Source organism: Fistularia commersonii, chromosome 1 (genome assembly GCF_037954325.1).
Source record: "Fistularia commersonii isolate RoL2024-O1a breed Wild chromosome 1, RoL_Fcom_v1.0, whole genome shotgun sequence".
Lineage (NCBI taxonomy): Eukaryota > Metazoa > Chordata > Actinopteri > Syngnathiformes > Fistulariidae > Fistularia > Fistularia commersonii.
The window spans coordinates 17,491,971-17,511,817 of NC_141284.1; the positions used below are offsets into that span (position 1 = coordinate 17,491,971).

The window sequence follows — 19,847 nt, forward strand, 5'->3', positions numbered from 1 at the left end:
ATCGAACAGTGACCGCGGAGAAGCTTCTACTTGCTGCTCTCTGTTCAACACCACTGTTCGAGTTTGTCCTCCAACTGTAGCCATCTCGCTTTTTTTCCCCGGAAACTCCGTTTAGTCTTCTTTATCTGGCGCAGGTCATCTTATTGCTTCCTCCACTTCCGTACCATTGATTCGTTAATGTTGAATTCTTGCGTTGCTGCTCTATTCCCGTGTTTTACTGCGTGACTGATCGCCCTTGAATTTTAACTCTGCGTCGCAGGACTACAGATGGAAATTAGCTATGAGCTATAATCCGGTACAAACATCTCTGCCTCTGTGCTTAATGTATTTGTACACTGTCCTAATAAACTTCTAAACAAACAAACAAACAAGAGTGTCTTTTGAAAGGTTTTGGGATCTTTAAACTCACACAAGTGGTGTAGGACTGGAATTCCCCTTTACCGTTTTTACCGCTGCTACTTCGGCGACACCCCTGACTACGGTAGCCATAATTAACCAATATTGATCCACATATGAGGCGCAGCGGTTTATAAGGCGCACTGTCGGTTTTTGAGAAAATCAAAGGCCTTTAGGTGCGCCTTATAGTGCGGAAAATACATTAATCTTCTGATTCAGTTTTGGCACAAGTCTTCCCTTATGTTGTTTCTTATGCTGACCTTTACAGTAATGTTCTGATACGTTTGTGTTGAAACAAATTTTGTAGAATTCATTTTTTATTTTTTTTTATTAATTTTTCACCTATTCATGTCTCTCCAGTCAGACTTAAACGGCATCTGGATGGCGAAATTGTTGTCAGTTTGGGTTTGGGCCACCAGAGGCGCACGTTTCCCTCTTTACATGCAAGCAGCTGCTGAGAAGGAGTACTGAAACAAACGCTCCACTTTTAAGGGACTGATTAAGCACTGGTTTAAACTCAAAATTTATATGGCATCTTTAGTTACTGGAACCCATTTTAGCAAAATCTTCTGAATGGATCATTTAATGTCAGTCTGAAATAGTTTGTGTGCATATTTTTTCAATTGGTGTTGATTTTGAAAAGACATGGTCTTCAGTGTTTGATCAGGTTCCAGTCACACAGGAACTTGAGACTATAATTTTTTTACAGTTTTTGCTCCATTTATGTGATTTATTGGCAGCTTAGCAGGAGCATTAGAGACAAAAGTTGAAGCTTCTGGAATTATTTAAATCACAGCTTGAAACCCCGGTGATTCCTGTCACTTTAGATTTACTCATATTTTATTGTTTGTCGTTATTTATTTCTGTACTCATGGGCAACCAGAAACCCACCAGGTCTGTTTAACATCAGAACATTTCACTTTAGTTGGAAGAGAAAACCAAGTCAGTTTAAACATGTGAAGTGGTGGGTTTTTAACCGACAAAACATTGACATAAAAAAAAAACATATCTATTACATGGCTGATAGTTTCATTTTTTTTTACTTTGGAAAATGTTAGATTTTGATTTGGTGACAACAATCCAACATTGTTTGCAGTAATTTCCAAATCATATGGTGAACAACTGACAATTGACAAACAACATAAACAACCAAAACTATTGGTTTTCTACAAACTGTTAAGATCATCCATTGGAAGTACTGAGACCGATGAGCATCTCGTTTCGACTTCTGACATGAACCACCTCGAACAGCAGGGTTGGAAAAGGAACTTTATTTGGAAACATTATAGAGAGAAACAAGAAAACAAACCAACTGGTTTTAATTCTTTTTTTGTTTTCATTCTGAAAATCATTTTATTTACTATAATACACAGCGGATGGTTGTTTTGTACACCGGTGCCTTTTCACACCATGAGAGAAATTAATGATGATGGATGCAACGTACACACAAACAGATTCATCTTATTATCTAGCAGCCCCCCCCCCCCCCCCCCCCCCCCCATGCAGATCCGGATAGTCCTCGGCTATATTAACCCCCCCACCCCCCACCTTCCTCTTCAGCCCGACACCCTTCAACCCTCTGATGGGGCCTTTGACCCTCATGTTCAAACCGCAGAAAACGACAGTGATGTGTTTGTGGGAGGGCCCTTGTCCAACATGTGACCCAACAGAATTTGTCTTAAAATGCATTCACAAATGTTACAAGCATTTTGATTTTACATATCAATCATCTATACTTGTGTCATTTATTCATGGATTTGAAAGTGAAAAAAAATAAACCTGCTTCTTCAACAAGATCAGAAACCTTGTGTCAAAATGGTACGATCAATTTAAAAAAACTTTTGATCACTTTTTTCCTTAAAATGTTATAATCACAGATCAAAAAAAACATGAAATTTGTAAACACCTTTGTTTTATGAATTTTGAGTTTTTTGAAACATTTGCTAGTGTGTGTATTTCATTTGCACATGAAAGCTTGGGCTGGTAAAAGAATCCAACCTTTGACACTGAGTCAATGAACTTTTCTACCAGAAATCAAATAAACAGAGCAGTCTGTAGTATAATAAACTATCTGAAAAAAAATGGGAATCGGGACACAAAATTTTGTGTAATACTTTTCACTGATTTTAAAATACTTAAAACAGGTCTAAAAATCTATTGAAAATTTCAAATAAATAAGCAGAAACAAATTCTATGAGCAGATTTCTGGCCTCCCTCAGCAGGAAACTGTATTGTTAATAGGTTGTCACTCCACAAGTCACATGTCAAAACGAGGACACGCCCCCTGCCCAACGCTTCCCACGTCGCCAATTTTTCTCAAGTCTTCAGCAGCCTTGTTTTGTTCTTTAAGAAAATAAAATGCTGACATATTTGTGGCTGTAACATATTTAAGGTGGCTAATTTAAACCCCAACAGGTTAAAACTGTGCAGTAAGTTAGCAAACGACCAAACTGTTAGAATTCTGCATCTAAAGCAGCCAAAATCCTGGAGACAATTTTTCCATTCATTTTTAGTTAAAATACCTTCTGCTCATGACAAGGACAAATTTAGCTGTAGGCAAGAAAATGATTAAACTGGGTTAAAACTGCTTTTTACAAAGGTTCAATTAGTGTTTGCCACTATGAGGCAGTGTAGTGAAAATTAAGAAATTCTATCAACATAATTCAGAGGCCTTGACTTCGCGTTAGCTTGACAGGTGAGTCAAATTTTAAAATTCTGGCCTATCTGAAAATTTGGGCTAGCAGCGCAATAACTGGCATAACACCGGTTTAGTGGAATAAATATTTATGTAGCTTAGATCCGGATGCGGCTTCATACTTCATAGTAAAGATGGCCGGTGGGTTCCATCCCTTTCCTTACGTCAAAGCAGCGGATGGAGATTAATGTATGTGATCATCTTGACGGACTGAAGAGGATGTGGAACCTTCCCAAATCTGTCAACAGACTCCCTCAATCTACATGCGCACACACACACACACACACACACACACATACACAAGCAAATTCTCTCTCTCACATACACACACACACGCATCTTACAAAAAAGTGATTATAATTCCAGTACCCCGCAGTATTTCACTTATTCAGCAACCTCTGCTGCCGATACATTTATAGATTTATATATATATTTATTTATATATATATACTTTTTTCCTCTATTTAGGAAAAAAAAACTATTCAACATTAACAAAAAACATGATATTGTTATGTCTCCTTGCAATGATGAAAAAAAGATCCCCTTAAAACAGAAAAAAGGCTCTGATAACAAAACAAGACAAAAATGCGACTGAATAAATTCCTCCGGTAGTTTCAAGATATTTCATCTTTTTCTTCTTTTTTTGTATCTTCAGACTTAAAAGTTATTTGTCTTTTTTTCACTAAGCGGCAAAAAACAGAGACATGCAAAGTTTAGTTTCCAAACAAACCAAAAGAACAAGATTATAAAACCAATGAAGAGGAAATGGAGGGAAGGGGAGGAATCGAAAAACGGGACAAAGTTGGAAAACATGGAGGAAGATGCCAGATCAGGTCCAGGATGCGTTGAGCCATAGTGGTTTGATCATGTGCCATCGAGGAAGGGGTCACAGGGGTTAGGGAGGGGGGATGGGGTGGTGCATTGTCCCTTCAGAATAAGAGCATCAAAATCCAGAAGCTGGAAAAAAAGACCAAACCAAAAACAGATTTGCAAGTCATTTAAGTCCAATTCTGTGAACAGAGCGGTCAGAGTCCTGGGTTTTACTTCCCTCCTGGATCCCTCAAACTGGCTGAATTACACATCACACACGTCGCCACACACACAGACACAGGTATTACAAAAAAAAAAAGATAACAACAGAAGTAAAACAAACAAAAAAAGTAGACATGAAACTGGCATCTTGCATGTGCTGTCCAGTAAAGTTAGTGGGGATTTCATTGTTTTGTTTCCCTAAAAACTAAAAAATAATCTACAATTATTGTTTCTTTTTCAATATTTCTGCAGTTCAATAAATCCGCGGCTTTGTGTGTAGGATGGATGTCCAAGGTGGGGGAAGGGGTATCCTGGGTCAAAGGTCAAAAGAGAGACAGTGTTGAAATGTGAAGATTCTGCAGGAAGACTCTTGAGGTCATTCAGCAAGAGGAAAAAAATAAAATAACACCGTCTCAGCGGCGTCCCTTCTGTTGGGTCCTGGAGCAGCTGAAGGAAAAAGGAGAGCTGAGTTGGCTCAGGCCCCGTGTGCTATTTCATGGGGAAGGGAGGGGTTCATCTTTACTGCCCCCCCCTTTGCAAACTATGTCCCAAACTCATGGGAGTCTGAGTCGGACCCTGCTATACGATTAGTGTCGCTATGTGCCAAATCAAATCTTTCAGGTTCGTAAAAAGGGGCAAAACTGTGATTTTAGAATCGCTGGCTGAACGTCACTTCACAGTCAAACGGTGGCAAGTGAATCTGTTAAAAATCCCTCGCCCGTGTCACAGCCCTGTCCTGTTCGCTGGCCCGGCGGCGGCAACCTAGATGAGCGGTTCCGGCGGCAGGCTGTGCTGGATCTGCTGGGGCTGCAGTGGAGGTGGCAACTGCAGTGGAAGCAGCGCCTCCACCATGTTGTGGCAGTTTGGCGGCGGCGTGCCCTCGCTGCCTGAGCTCTCAGCCACCTCGCCGCCATGGAAGAAGTAGTCGCTCTGCACAATGAAGGACTCAATGACTGCCTGGTTGAGCTTGGTGGTGGACAGCGTGTCCTTGTTCTCGAAATCGGGCCTCATCAGCGTCGGCCAGAAACAAATGGACAGGTTGTCGGCCGTCATCAAGGTCGTCTTACTGTGCTGACTAACCCTGTGGGGCACAAAGACAAGGCACTGGTTAAAAATGATCAAACTGGTGCGTGTTGGGTCCGTTCAGAGACCGGCCTGCCACCACACTGCAGATGAAACCCTGACATGACCGACAAACTGAGACGTAAATTACTGCATTAATGCACCTGTTCATTTAATTTCCCCTGTCTATTTACTATCATGTCTGGAGGATGCGGTCTCCGTGGCAGCATGAATATTGTTTGTCATGGCAACTGAAGACCAGCCCTGACCAGAAGGGAATGTTCATTAACGCGCTGGGGCTTTCTGTCGGACAGCGGTGGCGTGGAGGAGTTTCCACTTTCACCATGTTGATTACAGAGGTAATCGATCAGCTCGGTTTTCAGCGGCTGTTCTGAGACACATCATCGTTTGAACAGGAGAAAGGGACATCCATTGGGCTCCCATTTTGAGGATGAGGAGCGAGGCTTTAGCAGGCCAGGTGGGACACTCTTGGCCCGCAATCAATACTGAACTTTATATTCATTAAGACTCTGAGGACTCCAGCGAGAAAGGCCGAGAAATCCTTGACAGATTTAGGGGGAGATTAATGTTAAATGTCACCTGATAATATCAGTGACAAAGAAGCAGAATTTACCCTTCAAGATGAAGGAGGACTTACTAAACAATGACAACCTAGAAAATTATAGAAAAGCTTTCAACATCGACAAAAGAATTTTGATAAAAACACTAAAGGAACTAGCAAGAAGCTGATACAATATGTGATGCTACTAAGAAGCCAATGAAAAAATCCCTTAGAGCACATAGCAAACATAAAGAAATTACCATAAACATGTTTAAACTGATACGAATTAAAAATACTGGGAAATCTGGAACAGAACATTTTAAAAAACAATTTGAATGTTAAGATGTTCATCAGCTGTTCATTCAGCTGGTGTTTCGAACACTTCCTGATGTAGAGGGGAAAGATGTTTAGAGTCTGTCTCAGATTCAGTCAACAAAATACTTGTAACATTCAGGAATGAGTCTTATGAATAACTTGCACGAAGGGAAAGATATTTCAGGAGAAACAAAGCAGGTAATTCTAAGAATAAGTTTTCCGGCAGCAATAAAATGACAAAATGATTCCTCTCAAATAACGTTAAAAAAAAACACGAGTATATTGTAAACTAAAACTAAACAGAAAATAAACTGATTTAATTAATCAAATATATTTCATTTGCAGGGGAATAGGAACAAGCTGGTTTCATGGATAATGAAAATAAAAGGGAAATTACCCTAAATTTGCCAAAAACCATTCAAAAGTTAACTTCTTAGCATTTAAAGTGATGATGTGTTTTTTTGTTATTTAATCTTTATTTAACAGGCAAATCACATGGAGGTTGAAAAGTTCCTTTTCAACTGTGTTCTGGCCACAAAAAGGAGAAATTACCAAATAAAAGCAAAAAATCAGATGTGTGCAAGAAATAAAAGCAGAAAACTGGGAAAGCAGCAGAACTTTAAAAACTTATTAGCTCAGTCTGCTCATTTTCTTTGTGCGTGTGTATGTGTGTATGTGTGTCTGTGTCTCACCTGTTGAGATGTGTGATGATGTATTTAAAGACTTGGTAGTTGACAGTGGGAAACTTCTTCACTATCTCCCGAAGGACCTGAAGACGCTCGATGTAGTCCACGATTTCTAAGCATGAACAGACACACACATAAACACAAAGAAAAGTCAGTCAGAAGGTGTTTAAAAGTTTACACACAGTCTTTATCTTAGGAAACGGAAAATATATGCTGCCAAGATCACCCCCCCCACACACACAAACGCACACAGCTGAGTGGGCGGATACAGAAAAAGCACCACAGGGAGGAGGAAAATACTTGGGTTTAAGTTGCTGAATGGATCCTCTTACACATGAATGTTTGACTTTTTCCAGAACTTTCAAGGACACCCTCAGAGGGCACGACCTTCTTGAGAAGCCGTTTCCTGTTTGTTCAAGAGGTTAGAGGAGATTAATGTGAGCTACAGTCTGTCGCGATGAGTCGAGGTTACTCAACTCATTTGTCTTCATGTTGGCTGGGACACCAGCCAACATGAAGGAGTTAATTTGTGTCTTGTGTGCACCGACCAGGTCCTGACCACGCCATCTCCTCCCCCCGTTTGGCTGAGGACTGTAATTGGTCCAGAGGTTACAAAATGACAGAGACTGTCCCTGCCCATTGCCCTGTGATTCACAGGCACCGGCCAGGAACCCACTTGCACCCAAAATTAATTCCTTATTAACCTTACCTTTTCAGGTGACTTTTGATAAGATTTTGAGAATTTTCTGTTTATTTTCTGTAAATTTGTGATATAATTTCAAGGTGTTCTTTTTCATTTTGAAAAACAGAAATAAAAAGATACCGATAAAAATATGTATATTAATTTTTCTAATTTTCTGTTTCTTACTTAAGTGTTGCATGTGTTTTTTTTTGTTTTTTTTGTTTTTTTTTACAAATTTGACAAAATGTTACACAGAAGCATCAACTCCGTCACATGCAACACCGCCAAACACATGGCAAAGATTTCGCACTTTTGTCTGGCAACACCACACACTATATCCACCCTTCTTCAGTACATTTTCAACTCCACAACTCCCTGCGCCAAAAGCTGGCACACCCCATGGACAAAACACCCAGACATTAGATAGAGAATGTGGTGTATGCTGTCACTTCCACTGAGGATTGTGATGTCATCTACATCGGAGTAACCAAACAACCTCTGCACAAACGGATGGTCCAAAACAGGAGAGCAACCATTTGAGGACAGGACTTCGCGGTCCACCAACACCTGAAGGACAAGGGCCATTCTTTTCAAGAAAGCAATGTCTGTATTCTGACCAGAGAAAACAGATGTTTTGAGGGAGGAGTCAAAGAAGACATCTTTGTTGAAACAGAAAAGCCTCTCTGAGTAGAGGAGGGCCTCAGACACAACCTTTCACAAACGTATGACACTGTACTGGGATCATTACTAAGAGGGATTTTCACACATGGACCAGGCTCATCTGTACCGTCCAAACAACCAGGAAAGATTCACCTCCAGAACCAGCCCCTGGTAACTTCCACAAGAGCCTAAGATCATGTGATCTAACAGGGTTCACTCGTTTGTTTAGCTTTACCTTTTCACATTCCAATCCAGGTAATCCCACAAAAGTTGCTCTTTTGTCCCAACGAATGACACCCTTTAGTATAACAACCCCCTTACAGAGAGATTCTGGCGATCAACTCTACATTTAGATAACAAGCCATCATATCCTTGACCCACCCCAAACCCTGGTAGTTATATTTGGAAGCTCCCCACAGGTCATAAGAACTGAAAAGGTGTGATTTTTCAAGTGAAGAAATTCGAGTCCACTTGCCACGACAAGAAGAATTTACTATGACCTGGACGACTGAGAGCCTTCCAGCTAAATTTAGATGCATTGTATTTCTTTTTTCCACATTCACCAGATATTCTTAAGTATTTTGACATTTCCAAACAATCTGAATATATCTCCAGGCACGTAATACTAAAACTAATTTCTCAAAAAAAACAAAACAAAAAAAAGTAAATAATAATAATAATAATCATAATAGTTTACACCAAGTTTTTCAGATTTTCAGGAAATATCTCGTCAAGTTTAAGGAAACTATCAGATAATTTTGAGAAAATGAAATTAAAAAACTTTATCTATTTAAACCTAAATGAATACGGTCAACCCATTTTTTTTTCTTGATTCCAAGGTTTTCATCATATTTACAATGTTTTCATCCGTTTTTGATGGATTTTTTTTGCTTAATTTATGGAGGAGGAAACCATAAATCTGAGGTGAAAAGCTGCTGTTAAATAGAAATAAATAAATAAGAAGAAAAGAAGATGGAGAGATAATTGATAGTCCCTAAAGGTCCTCTGAGTCCTCGGCAGTTTTATGATGTACGTGCCAACAAAAACTCATAATTCAGTCAATATTGGAAGGGCAGGAGAGAAAACCCTTGACAGGCTCCTTCCAGGCAGTGAACTTCCTTCTTCTGGAAACTCCAAGATATTCCAGACATTCCAGGAACAGTGTGAAGCCTTTTAGATGTTTGCACGTGCACATTTATAGATGCAAAGATTTATTCTCGGGGACTGTGATCCATCATCTTAATAAGGCGACAATAGCAGCCTCTAAGGCACTAATGGTGGCCAGAAGTCAAAGGTCCACAACTTGATTGTCGACTAGGAATGTCACAAAGAGCAAGGATCGATGTAAAGCTTCAATTATTTTTAAATCACTTTTTTGGGGAAGCAGCTGCCTCAGGTTGGAATGAAGCTTCTCCTTTCTTTCTTGAATATTCTTCTCTGGTTACCAGGTCTTCTAGAAACATTTCATCTTAATCTCAGAGTTTTGTGGAAAATAAAAAGTACATTCTTCGCTGCCTTTTTCAGCATTAGCAGACTAACAGCTTTGTTATTCTGACCTTTAGATTATTAAAAAGTGTGTGCGTATGTGTGTGTGCGAGAGAGAGGGAGAGAGATAATGCATTCCAAATATGAGCAAGTTTATGTATGTATGCATAGCTAAGAGTGTTGAGCAAGTCTCTGTAAGAGTTTATGTCATTGAGTGTGTGTGTGTGTGTGTGTATGTGAGCATGTGTCTAGCACGTAGTTGGGCCCTGAAGTCTCTTTTCATAATTCCAGTTGTGCGTGTGTATTTCTGGCCCATTAATCTGCTGCAGTCACCATAACAGAAACACAACAGACACACAAACCAGCAGAGCTGATGTGACTGTCGCCTGAGGAGGATAAAGCTCTTACACTACGTGATGTGACAGGATGCTGAGTGAGTGAGTGAGTGAGTGAGTGAGTGAGTGAGTGAGTGAGTGAGTGAGTGAGTGAGTGAGTGAGTGAGTGAGTGAGTGAGTGTGTGTGTGTGTGTGTGTGTGTGTGTGTGTGTGTGTGTGTGTGTGTGTGTGTGTGTGTGTGTGTGTGTGTGTGTGTGGCGACTGAAACACAACAGATTGTGGAAAAATAAAAAGGCCGGGATTATTCAGTGACTGCATTACTTTGTCCCTTTTTTTCTGATCTATGTGTGTGTCTGTGTGTCTGCAATTTCTGGAAAGTGTATTAAAATATCTTTTATGTTTTCAAGTTGTTTGCAAGTCTTTTAAATTACTTTCATTTTGAAAGTGTATGGAAATTAAATTTTCAGAACTTTTCTACAAGATGCACCTTACATTTTGTATTTGTCGAAAATAAATACATGTATTTGTATAATTGGTTAATCTTCTGATAATTTTGTCATCAAATTTTAGGTGATGACAAACTGGTGTTTTTTTTATACCAGAAATTATTTTGTATTTGTAGTAATTTCTTGTTACTGTTGAATATTTTTAAGGAGAGGAGGAAGGCATGTTCAGGAGCAGAGAGAGAGGAGGAAAGGCAAGAATCTGGTACTGACAGTAGGGACTTTGAAGATTGGGAATACAACAGGAAAAGGTAGAAAGTTGGTCAACATGATGCAGAGAAGGAAGGTGGATATACAGTGTGTCAAGGAGACCAGGTGGAAAGGTAGTAAGGCTAGAAGCTTAGGACCAGGCTTTAAGTTGTAATATCATGGTACTGACAGGAAGAGAAATGGAGTAGGAGTTATCTTGAAGGAGGAGTTTGTTAGGAATGTTCTGGAGGTGAAAAGAATGTCAGATAGACTTATGAACTGGAAACTGGAAATTGAAGGTTTGATGCTCAATGTTGTTCGTGGCTATGCCCCGCAGGTGGGATGTGAGTTTGAAGAGAAGAAATGCTGGAATGAGCTACATGAAGTGATGCAGAATATCACCAGAGATGAGAGAATGGTAAGTGGTACAGACTTCAATGTGCATGTTGGTGCAGGCAATATAGAGGGTGAAGAAGTGATGGACAGATTTGGAATACAGGATAGGAGCGCAGAGGGACAGATGGTGGTACACTTTGCAAAAAGGATGGAATTTACTGTAATGAACCCTTTTTTCCAGAAAAAAGACAGGAACATAAGGTAACGTATAAGAGGAAAGGTAGGAGCATGCAGATAGACTACATCTTGTATAGACGAGGTAACCTGAAAGAGATCAGTGACTGCAAAGTAGTTGCAGATGAGAGTGGAGCCAGACAGCATAGTATGGTGGTTAGTAGGATGACTTTGGTGACAATGAAGATCAAGGGGACAAAGGCAGCAGAGAAAGTTGTGGAAGCTGAAAAGGGAGGAGTTGAGAGAGGCTTTGGGTGGTAAGAGAGAGCTTCCAGATGATTGGGTAACTACAGCTAATGTTATCAGGCAAACAGGTACGAGAACACTTACTGTATCATCTGGAAGGAAAGTAGATAAAGAGACTTGGTGGCGGAATGAGGAAGTGCAGGAGTATAATAGAGAAAGCGGTCAGCAAAGAAGTGGGGCACTGAGAGGACTGAAGAGAACAGACAGGAGACAGGAGGAGATACAGCATAGTATAAAGATAGAGGTAGCAAAGGCCGAACAAAGGGGGTACGATGACTCATATGCTTGGTTGGACAGTAAAGGAGGGAGAGAATGATCTATACAGGTTGGCGAAACAGAGGATAGAGAATGAAATGTATTGACAGATGCTAAAAGAGTAATGAAAAGATGGAAACGGTACTTTGAAGAGCTGATGAATGTGGAAAATTAAAGAGAGGCAAGGGTAGAAGACGTGACTATTGTAGATCACAAAGTAGCAGAGATGAGTAAAAGTGAAGTGAGGATGGCATTGAAGAAAATAAAGAGTGGAAAGGCAACTGGTCCTGATGATATACCTGTGGAGGTGTGGAATTGTCTAGGAGAGACAGCGGTAGAGTTTCTGACTAGATTATTCAACAGGATCTTAGAGAGTGAGAAGAAGTCTGAAGAATAGAAACAAAGTATGACGGTGCCCATTTTTAAGAATGAGGGGGATGTGCAGAATTGCATTAACTATAGAGGGTTAAAGTTGATGAGCCATACAATGAAGTTATGGGAAAGAAAAGTGGAAACTACACTGAGAGCAGAAGTCAGCATTTGTGAGCAGCAGTATGGCTTCATGCCTAGAAAGAGTACTACTGATGCAGTATTTGCTTTGAATATGCTAAGAATGTACAGAGAAGGTCATTAGAAGAGAAGGCTGCATTATCTTTTTGTAGACCTCGAAAAAGCATGTGACAGGGTGCCAAGAGAGGAGCTCTGGTATTGTATAAGGAAATCTGGAGTGGCAGAGAAGTATGTTAGACTGGTGCAGGATATGTATGGTGGGAGTCCATCAGGGATCAGCTCTAAGCCCCTTCTTGTTTGCAGTGGTGACGGACAGCTGACAGATGAGGTTAGACAGGAATCTCAATGGACCATGATGTTTGCAGATGACATTGTGATCTGTAGTAGTGGGTCCTCAACCTTTATATGTCATCAACCCAGCATGCATTGAGCTAGTAAAACAATGGCAGGGCCCTTATATTAAAATATGTGTTTATGAATTGTTTTTTTTGTTTTTTTAACAACTCATTCTGGTCGCATTCATATGAAACCGCAAGTAAAACATATTTTGGCCTATTAGTCCTCCAAGGTAGGGCCTTTTGGTGGAGATGTTCAAAACTAGAAGTTAGGGACCTGTCTGTAAGGAATGAAGATGCTAAGGTTCTAATTGGGAGCGATTAGGATGGACAGGATCAGGGATAAGTCTATCAGAGGAATAGCACATGTTAGATATTGTGGAGAAGGTCAGAGAAGCCAGATTGAGATAGTTCGGTCATGTACAGAGGGAGAGTGAATATATTGGTAGACAGATGCTGGAATTAGAGATGCCAGGCAAGAGGTCCAGAGGAAGACCAAAGAGAAGATTTATGGATGTAGGGGATGTAGAGGATATGAAGGCAGTTTATGTGAGAGAGGAGGATGGAGAGACTAGGGTTAGATGGAGAAGGTTGATTCGCTGTGGCAAACCCTGAAGGAAAGCCGAAAGGAGAGGAAATTCTTAAAATAGATAGTAGTTGAAATATTTCTTGATTCCTATCCTGTGTCTTATTTTTCTTTAAAGATGAAATGCTGTAACGTTTGTTATTACAATGCAATAGTTGTGTTCGAATGAGCTACAGAGAAACCACACATTGTGCATGCTCCATCCTCACAGCAAGAAAAGTACGAATGAACTTTTTCCTAATTCTCCAGCTCCTCAGACAGAAGACATGTAGTTTTTGAGAGGCAGAGGAAAATATTGCTGTGACGGCTCTGGCCTGCAGCATCGCTGGGATTTATGAAATGTGATTAGTGACGTATTCATTTATAACACAGGGAACTACTGGAGAGGGTGAATCTACTCTTTTTGGTCCAATTGTGGTTTAAAATATAAGATATAAAATAAATCTGTACAACAAGAAAACAGACCAATTGATTGACCTGGTTATTAATCTGTTTGTGTGTGTGTGTGTGTGTGTGTGTGTGTGTGTGTGTGTGTGTGTGTGTCTTACTTGCAGCCTCCACCAGCTCCGGGTGTAGACTGTAGGGGATCAAGGGGTCGGGCAAATCAGCAAAGAAAGCCTTCAGCGCGCCGGCTGCTGCGTTCACTGCCACGTCCATTACCACGAAGTCTATACTGTGATCTGAACACACACACAATGTTAATACTTAAAACCAGATAACTTTTGTAACAGACCACTAGTATTTTTTCTATGAGGTATAAATCAGGCGGCATCCTCAATTTTTCGACAGCATCGACTGAAATCATCAATTTTTCTGGAAAATCTGGCTACAGAAAACCCTTTTAATTTTAGGATTTTCTCAAATCCTTCTCGTTCTTTGTAAGTTTATTGGATCATTTTTAAGGTCCTGTAAATTTTTAGCAAGTATTGCTCATACTTCTGTGAAATTCCAGAAATATTCTCAGGTAAAAATCGTGGAAGTTTTTATTTAAGTTCTTTACCCTTTTTCAAACACACGGCTCACAAGTGTAACGTGAGTGTCTGCTGGGAACGTCTGGCAGAGCCCCCTGTCAGCAGAGCTGCAACCATGTCCCAAGGGCCCCTGGGGACATTGATTCTGAATAGGCCATGTTCCATGCTTACATTGTCAAGGCTACCAACAAGAGCTTCGGCCGTAAGGTGGTCGGCGCCTATTGGGGCAGCAACCCTCGAATCAGCTGGTGGACCTCAGCGGTAAGTGAGGCTATCAAACTGAAATAGGGGTCCTATCGGGGATTTTTGGCCTGTGGGGTTCCAGAGGCAGCTGACAGATAGAGAGAATACTTCTGAGACCTCCTAAATCCCATTGAATCACCTATTTAAATAGGCATGTGTCCCGAAATAGGACACACCAATTTCCAGAGCTAAAGTTGCTGAAGCAGTCAAAATCTCTTCAGTAGCAGGGCCCCAGGGGCAGATGAGGTTCGCCCTGGGTTCCACAAGGCTCTGGATGTTGTAGGGCTCTCCTGGGTGACATGCTTCTGGAGCATTGTATGGCCATTGGGGATAGTGACCCTGGACTGGCAGAAGGGGTGGTGATCCCCGTTTTTTAAAAAAGGGGGTTCGGAGGATGTGCTCCAATTACAGGGGGATGACACTCCCCAGCCTCCCTGATAAGGTCTATTCAGAAGTGCTCAAGAGGTCGTTGACCCTCGGATCCAGGAGGAGCAATGCGGTTTTCGTCCTGGTCGTGGAACAGTGGACCTGCTCTATATCCTCAGCGGGGTCCTCGAGGGAGCATGGGAGTTTGCTCAACCAGTCCACATGTGTTTTGTGGATCAGGAGAAGGCATTTGACTGAGTCCAAGGGGCAATCCTATGGGGGGTGCGCCAGGAATATGGGGTACCGAACCCTGATATATGGGCTGTCCAGTTCCTGTATGACTGGTGTCAGAGCTTGGTCCACATTGCCGGTTCAAAGTCAAACTCGTTTCCAGTGAGAGTTGGACTCTACCAGGGCAGCCTTTTGTCACTGATTCTATTCATAACTTTTTATGGACATAATTTCTAGGCACAGGCAGGGCGTCAATGGGATTTGGTTTGGTGGCCACAGGATCAAGTCTCTGCTTTTGCAGATGATGTGGTTCTGTTGGCTTTATCAGTCCATTATCTCCAGCTCTCACTGGAGTGATTCACAGCCAAATGCGAAGTGGTCGGGATGAGGATCAGCACCTCCAAATTCAAGACCATGGTGTTCAAACAGGTGGAGTGCCCACTCCAGGTCAGTGAAGAGTTCCTGCCCCAAGTGGAGGAGTTCAAGTATCTTGGGGTCTTGTTCACAAGTCAGTGAGGGAAGGATAGAGCATGAAATCAACAGGCGCATCAGAGCAGCATCTCCAGTGATGCAGACTCTGTACCTGAGTTGAGCCAAAAGGCGAAGCTCTCAATTTACCGGTCGATCTATGTTCTTAGTCTCCCCTATGGTCACGAGCTGTGGGTAGTGACCGAAAGAACGAGATCACGAATACAAGCAGTCAAAATGAGCTTTCTCCGCAGGGTGGCTGGACTCTCCCATTGAGATGGGGTGAGACGTTCGGTCATCCGGGAGGAGCTCGGAGTAGAGCTGCTGCTCCTCCACGTAGAGGAGTCAGATGAGGTGGTTCGGGCATCTGGTCAGGATGCCTTCTGGACGCCTCCCGGGGGGAGGTATCCTGGGCATGTCCATTTGGGAGGAGGCCACAGGGAAGACCCAGGATATGCTGGATATGCTATGTCTCTAGGCTGGCCTAGGAAAGCCTTGGGATCCCCGCTGGAGCATGTGGCTGGGGAGGGGCAAGTCTGGGCCTCCTTGCTCCGTCTACTGCCCCTGTAGCAGGATTTCGGATGAGCAGTTATGACAGTTATATCTTCGTCTTTTTTTTGTGGGTTACATTTCAGTGAGAATACATAATTAGGGTCCTCCTCGGTGTGGCAACTTAGGAGGAGAATCTGACTTGCCGAGGAGAAACCAGCAGAGCGGTGGCAACACCGAAATGGCTGAGTGACAACAGGACATGGCGGAAAGAGGACAGAACCCTGAGGAAAGGCCACAGCCATCACACCCCATCTGACTGACAGCCGGACTCCTTGGTAACAATGGAGACGAGACATGGGTGCAGAGACATAAAGCCCAATGATAACCATGGCGTGTGTTCACCCGATACTGGGAAGTATTTTCAAGCCAATTTTTAACGTAATATCTTGTAAATTCTCAGATAAAGTCTGGAAGATGCCATGGTTTAATATGATTGTTTTTCAAGTAATTTTATTCTCTGCTTATTCATCATTATGTTTGAGATGATTTTTCAAATTTAAAACATTCTGAGGCAAAAAAGTTATAATTAACTCATGACACTGATACATTGGAAAACAATCAAGTGAGTTTACTGAAGAAAAAGGGGAATAAAGAGGATGAAAAGAATGTGAATTATCAAAGAAGTGTCAAAACCAACATCTGAATTTTAACATGATCACAAGTCTGGTAATTCTAAATCTACAACCATATTTGTTTGTTTGTTGGTTTTAATAGTCACAGAGTCTTGATCCAGGACTGCCACCTGAAAAGCTGTAAATCAGGACCCATGCTCATAAGCAGACAAGACACAAGCATGGTAAGTCTGAATCCACACTCACATGACTCATCTTCATCCATTTTCCTGGAAATTGAGAGGGTTCCAGCCCTCAGTTCTTCCTCCCTTATTAACACTAGAGCTAATTATCTCTAAATGTGTTTTTCACTGAGGAGCAGGATCCTGCCGACACGTGGCCCAGCAGCAGGGCACCTGCCTCTTCTTGGCTCTCTTGTCCACTTTCTGGGAAAAATATATGTTCTCCCTGATTTTTTTTGCCAATTTTTTTAAACTTCTCGCTAATTTCCTTATAATTGTCTTGGCCATTATTTGGTAATAACTTGCCCAATTTCAGCATTAAAAAGATTTTTTGTGACGTCTTACCTATTTAGGTGATTTCTTACTCAATTTCAGACGGTTCCTGACATGTTTTATGATAATTGCTCAAATAATTTGGTTTGTTTGTTTTTTTGCTGCATTCCAAAAAAAAAAGAAAATTTTGGGGGTGGATTTTCAAGTATTTCTCTGATACTAAACTGATGATTTTTATGTAGAATGAAAACATTCTTCCTGACCAAGTCAGTTTTAGCACATAATTCAGGCTAAATGCAAAAAAAAAAAAAAAAAAACACAATTATAAAAATTATTCAAAGCAAACATCAGATTCAGACCCTGAAAATTTTCTTCTGTGTTTTTTCTTGATCTGAAGTTAATTTGTTGCTCTGTCAATTTTTTCTCTCTTCAGAAAATGTTTCCCTTTCAATTGAAATCATTGAATTTGTTTCTGAAATTATCTATTATGCATCTCAGATTTCATTGCATGGCTGTACGATGACAGTAAAGCTTGTATTCTATTCTATTGTATATATATTTATTGTTTTTTATCAGGATGAGTTGGTAGGTTAACTCATTTTCTAAATCTGTAATTATAAAGGAATTTTCACTGCTTTGGGTAGCAGATTCCCACACACACGTCGTTCAGTCGTCGGAGTGAGTTGGTACCTTGATCAAACTGTTTCTGGATGTTGTCCTGGTCCGTCTTGTTCCCGCTGACCCGGTACAAGCCTTCGGTGGTGAGACCTGCCAGACAAAAACAGGGCTCATTAATATTCTGACTGCATCGCTGTTCACTCGGGGACAAAGGCTGGCGTCACACACTCATCATACATTATGTGAAATTCTAGCAGATTTAGAGGTCATTTCTTGCGGACTTTCCCGGAATTTCATGCTGATTTTCAATTATTGAAAAATGTTATATTATATTTGCATTTTCTTGTTAATTTCCAGCAGATTGTAAGAAAATGCTTATTTCCCATGGCTTTTGAGGTGATTTCTTTCTTTTTGGGTCATTCATGATCATTTTATTAGTGGTTTCTTGCTTATTTCTTGAGAATGTTAAAAGTGGGTCAAAAGACTGAACAGTGGCTTTTATCCAACCACATTTTGCTCTTTTTTCATTTTTGCTGGAATCAACACAACAGTCAGTTCACAGGTTTCCAGAAAAAGCCTCTGCAGCAGCGCCTTGTCCCCTGTCGGATGTTATTTTGGCTTTGCTGCTTGGATAATGATCATTTTGTTTGTCTTTAAAATTGGTGGCAGGGTTGAAACTTTCGTAAGAAATGGAAACGGTTAAGAATTGGACAAATCCAAGGGCTGAGACAGTGGGTCCCCGTGCCACATGGTCAGCAGCCTCCGGCAGCCCATAACTTATAAAGCACACAGAGAAGAAGGAGTTTGATCCAAGAGGTGAAGGCAGCAAAGTAGCTTCCATTTACATAATTCAAACAGATTCCTCTGCAGCAGGCACAATTTCATTTCTGGTCCCCCAGAGAAAACGGAAAGGGGGTGTTAGGCGGTTGGGTAGCATGCAGCTCATCTTGTGACAAAACGCCACCTTGTCAGATCTTGCAGAAATATTTCCATGATAGCTGGACTGGCTGAATGTTACCACCAGAAGATGTTTGAACAGACGGCCATTACTTTTTTCCTTGTTTAAGGTAATCTTCTACAGATTTTTTGGTAAATTTCTTCCCAACTGTCAGCTGGTTTCTGGTAGATCAGAGGATTGCCCTAGGATTTCATTTGTGATGATTTCTTGCTCATTTAGACTGTAGCAGGTTTTAAGTGAATCTGCTCACAGCCAAATAAAAAAAGGACAGTTGCAAATTGTATTTGTGTTTTTTGCTTGCTTTTTGCTGGATCTAAAATTCAATCCACCGATTAAAGCAAAAACTGTCATCAGGGTGTGTTTGTGTGTGTGTGTATGTTTCACAAGGAGTGTTAGCTGGTCTGAAGGCAGCACATGTGGAGGCAAAGAGTCTTAATTAGAGATTTAATGTGTGTTCTGGCTGCAGGAGTGATGGAACTACACGCACGAACGCGAACGCGCGGGCGCATGCATGAACACACGCACAGAGTTAAACACATGCCATCCATACAAGCTGTAATTCTGCTCAGTCGCTGCTACAAGGTCATCCACACTGCAGTACACATGCCTCTGTGTTTGTTGTGTGTGTGTGCATGTGTGTGCGTGTGTGTGTGTGTGTGTGTGTGTGTGTGTGTTGTCCCTGCAGAGGCTGTAAAACAGACAGTATTATGTAAATACAGATTTAATGGATTCAAGTAAACCTTGTTAAGTGTGAGCGTCAATTGATGTCTGGGTGTATTTCTGAGCCTGTTTGACTGTGTGTGTGTGTGTGTGTGTGTGTGTGTGTATGTGTGTGAGCGTGTGTTTGGGAGCACTTTGGCTTAACGCTTACATTAACAGGAATCTGTGGAAAGCAGCGTTTTTGCTAAATGACCTCAGTCTAATCAGCAAGCCACTCGACCCACTTCATGTGTGTGTGTGTGTGTGTGTGTGTGTGTGTGTGTGTGTGTACGTGCATATGTCGGTGTGCATGTGTTTGTGTGTGTGCAGCACGTGTCTCAGCGTCAGCAGAATCCACGAGCTCACAAACCTGCGGGCGAGTGACTTTAAATCCTTTGTGCTGCTGTATGTTACAGCGCAGTTATTTATTTACAGCTGATCCTTTATGATGTTCCATCATTCATCGCTCATCTCTGCCTTTAATTTCTTGGACCATTTCCTCTGTTTATAAACAGTTCCTAATTGGGTTGTTTTTTAATCTTGTTTTTTTTCTGTTATTTCTCATAATTTT

At 41.3% G+C, this 19,847-nt stretch overlaps 1 protein-coding gene across 1 annotated transcript in view; it reads right to left on the bottom strand.

The window, feature by feature from the left end:
- Nucleotides 1–2,451: 2,451 nt before the first annotated feature.
- arhgap5 (Rho GTPase activating protein 5) overlaps nucleotides 2,452–19,847 on the bottom strand; it is a 57,193-nt gene continuing 39,797 nt past the window's right edge. Inside the window, exons 4-7 of the mRNA XM_086151877.1 lie at nucleotides 17,692–17,769; nucleotides 13,653–13,784; nucleotides 6,755–6,860; nucleotides 2,452–5,204 (exon numbers count right to left, since the gene is read on the bottom strand). Coding sequence (XP_086008003.1) covers nucleotides 4,886–5,204; nucleotides 6,755–6,860; nucleotides 13,653–13,784; nucleotides 17,692–17,769 — 635 coding nt within the window. The 3' untranslated portion in view covers nucleotides 2,452–4,885. The remainder of the gene's footprint in view (nucleotides 5,205–6,754; nucleotides 6,861–13,652; nucleotides 13,785–17,691; nucleotides 17,770–19,847) is intronic.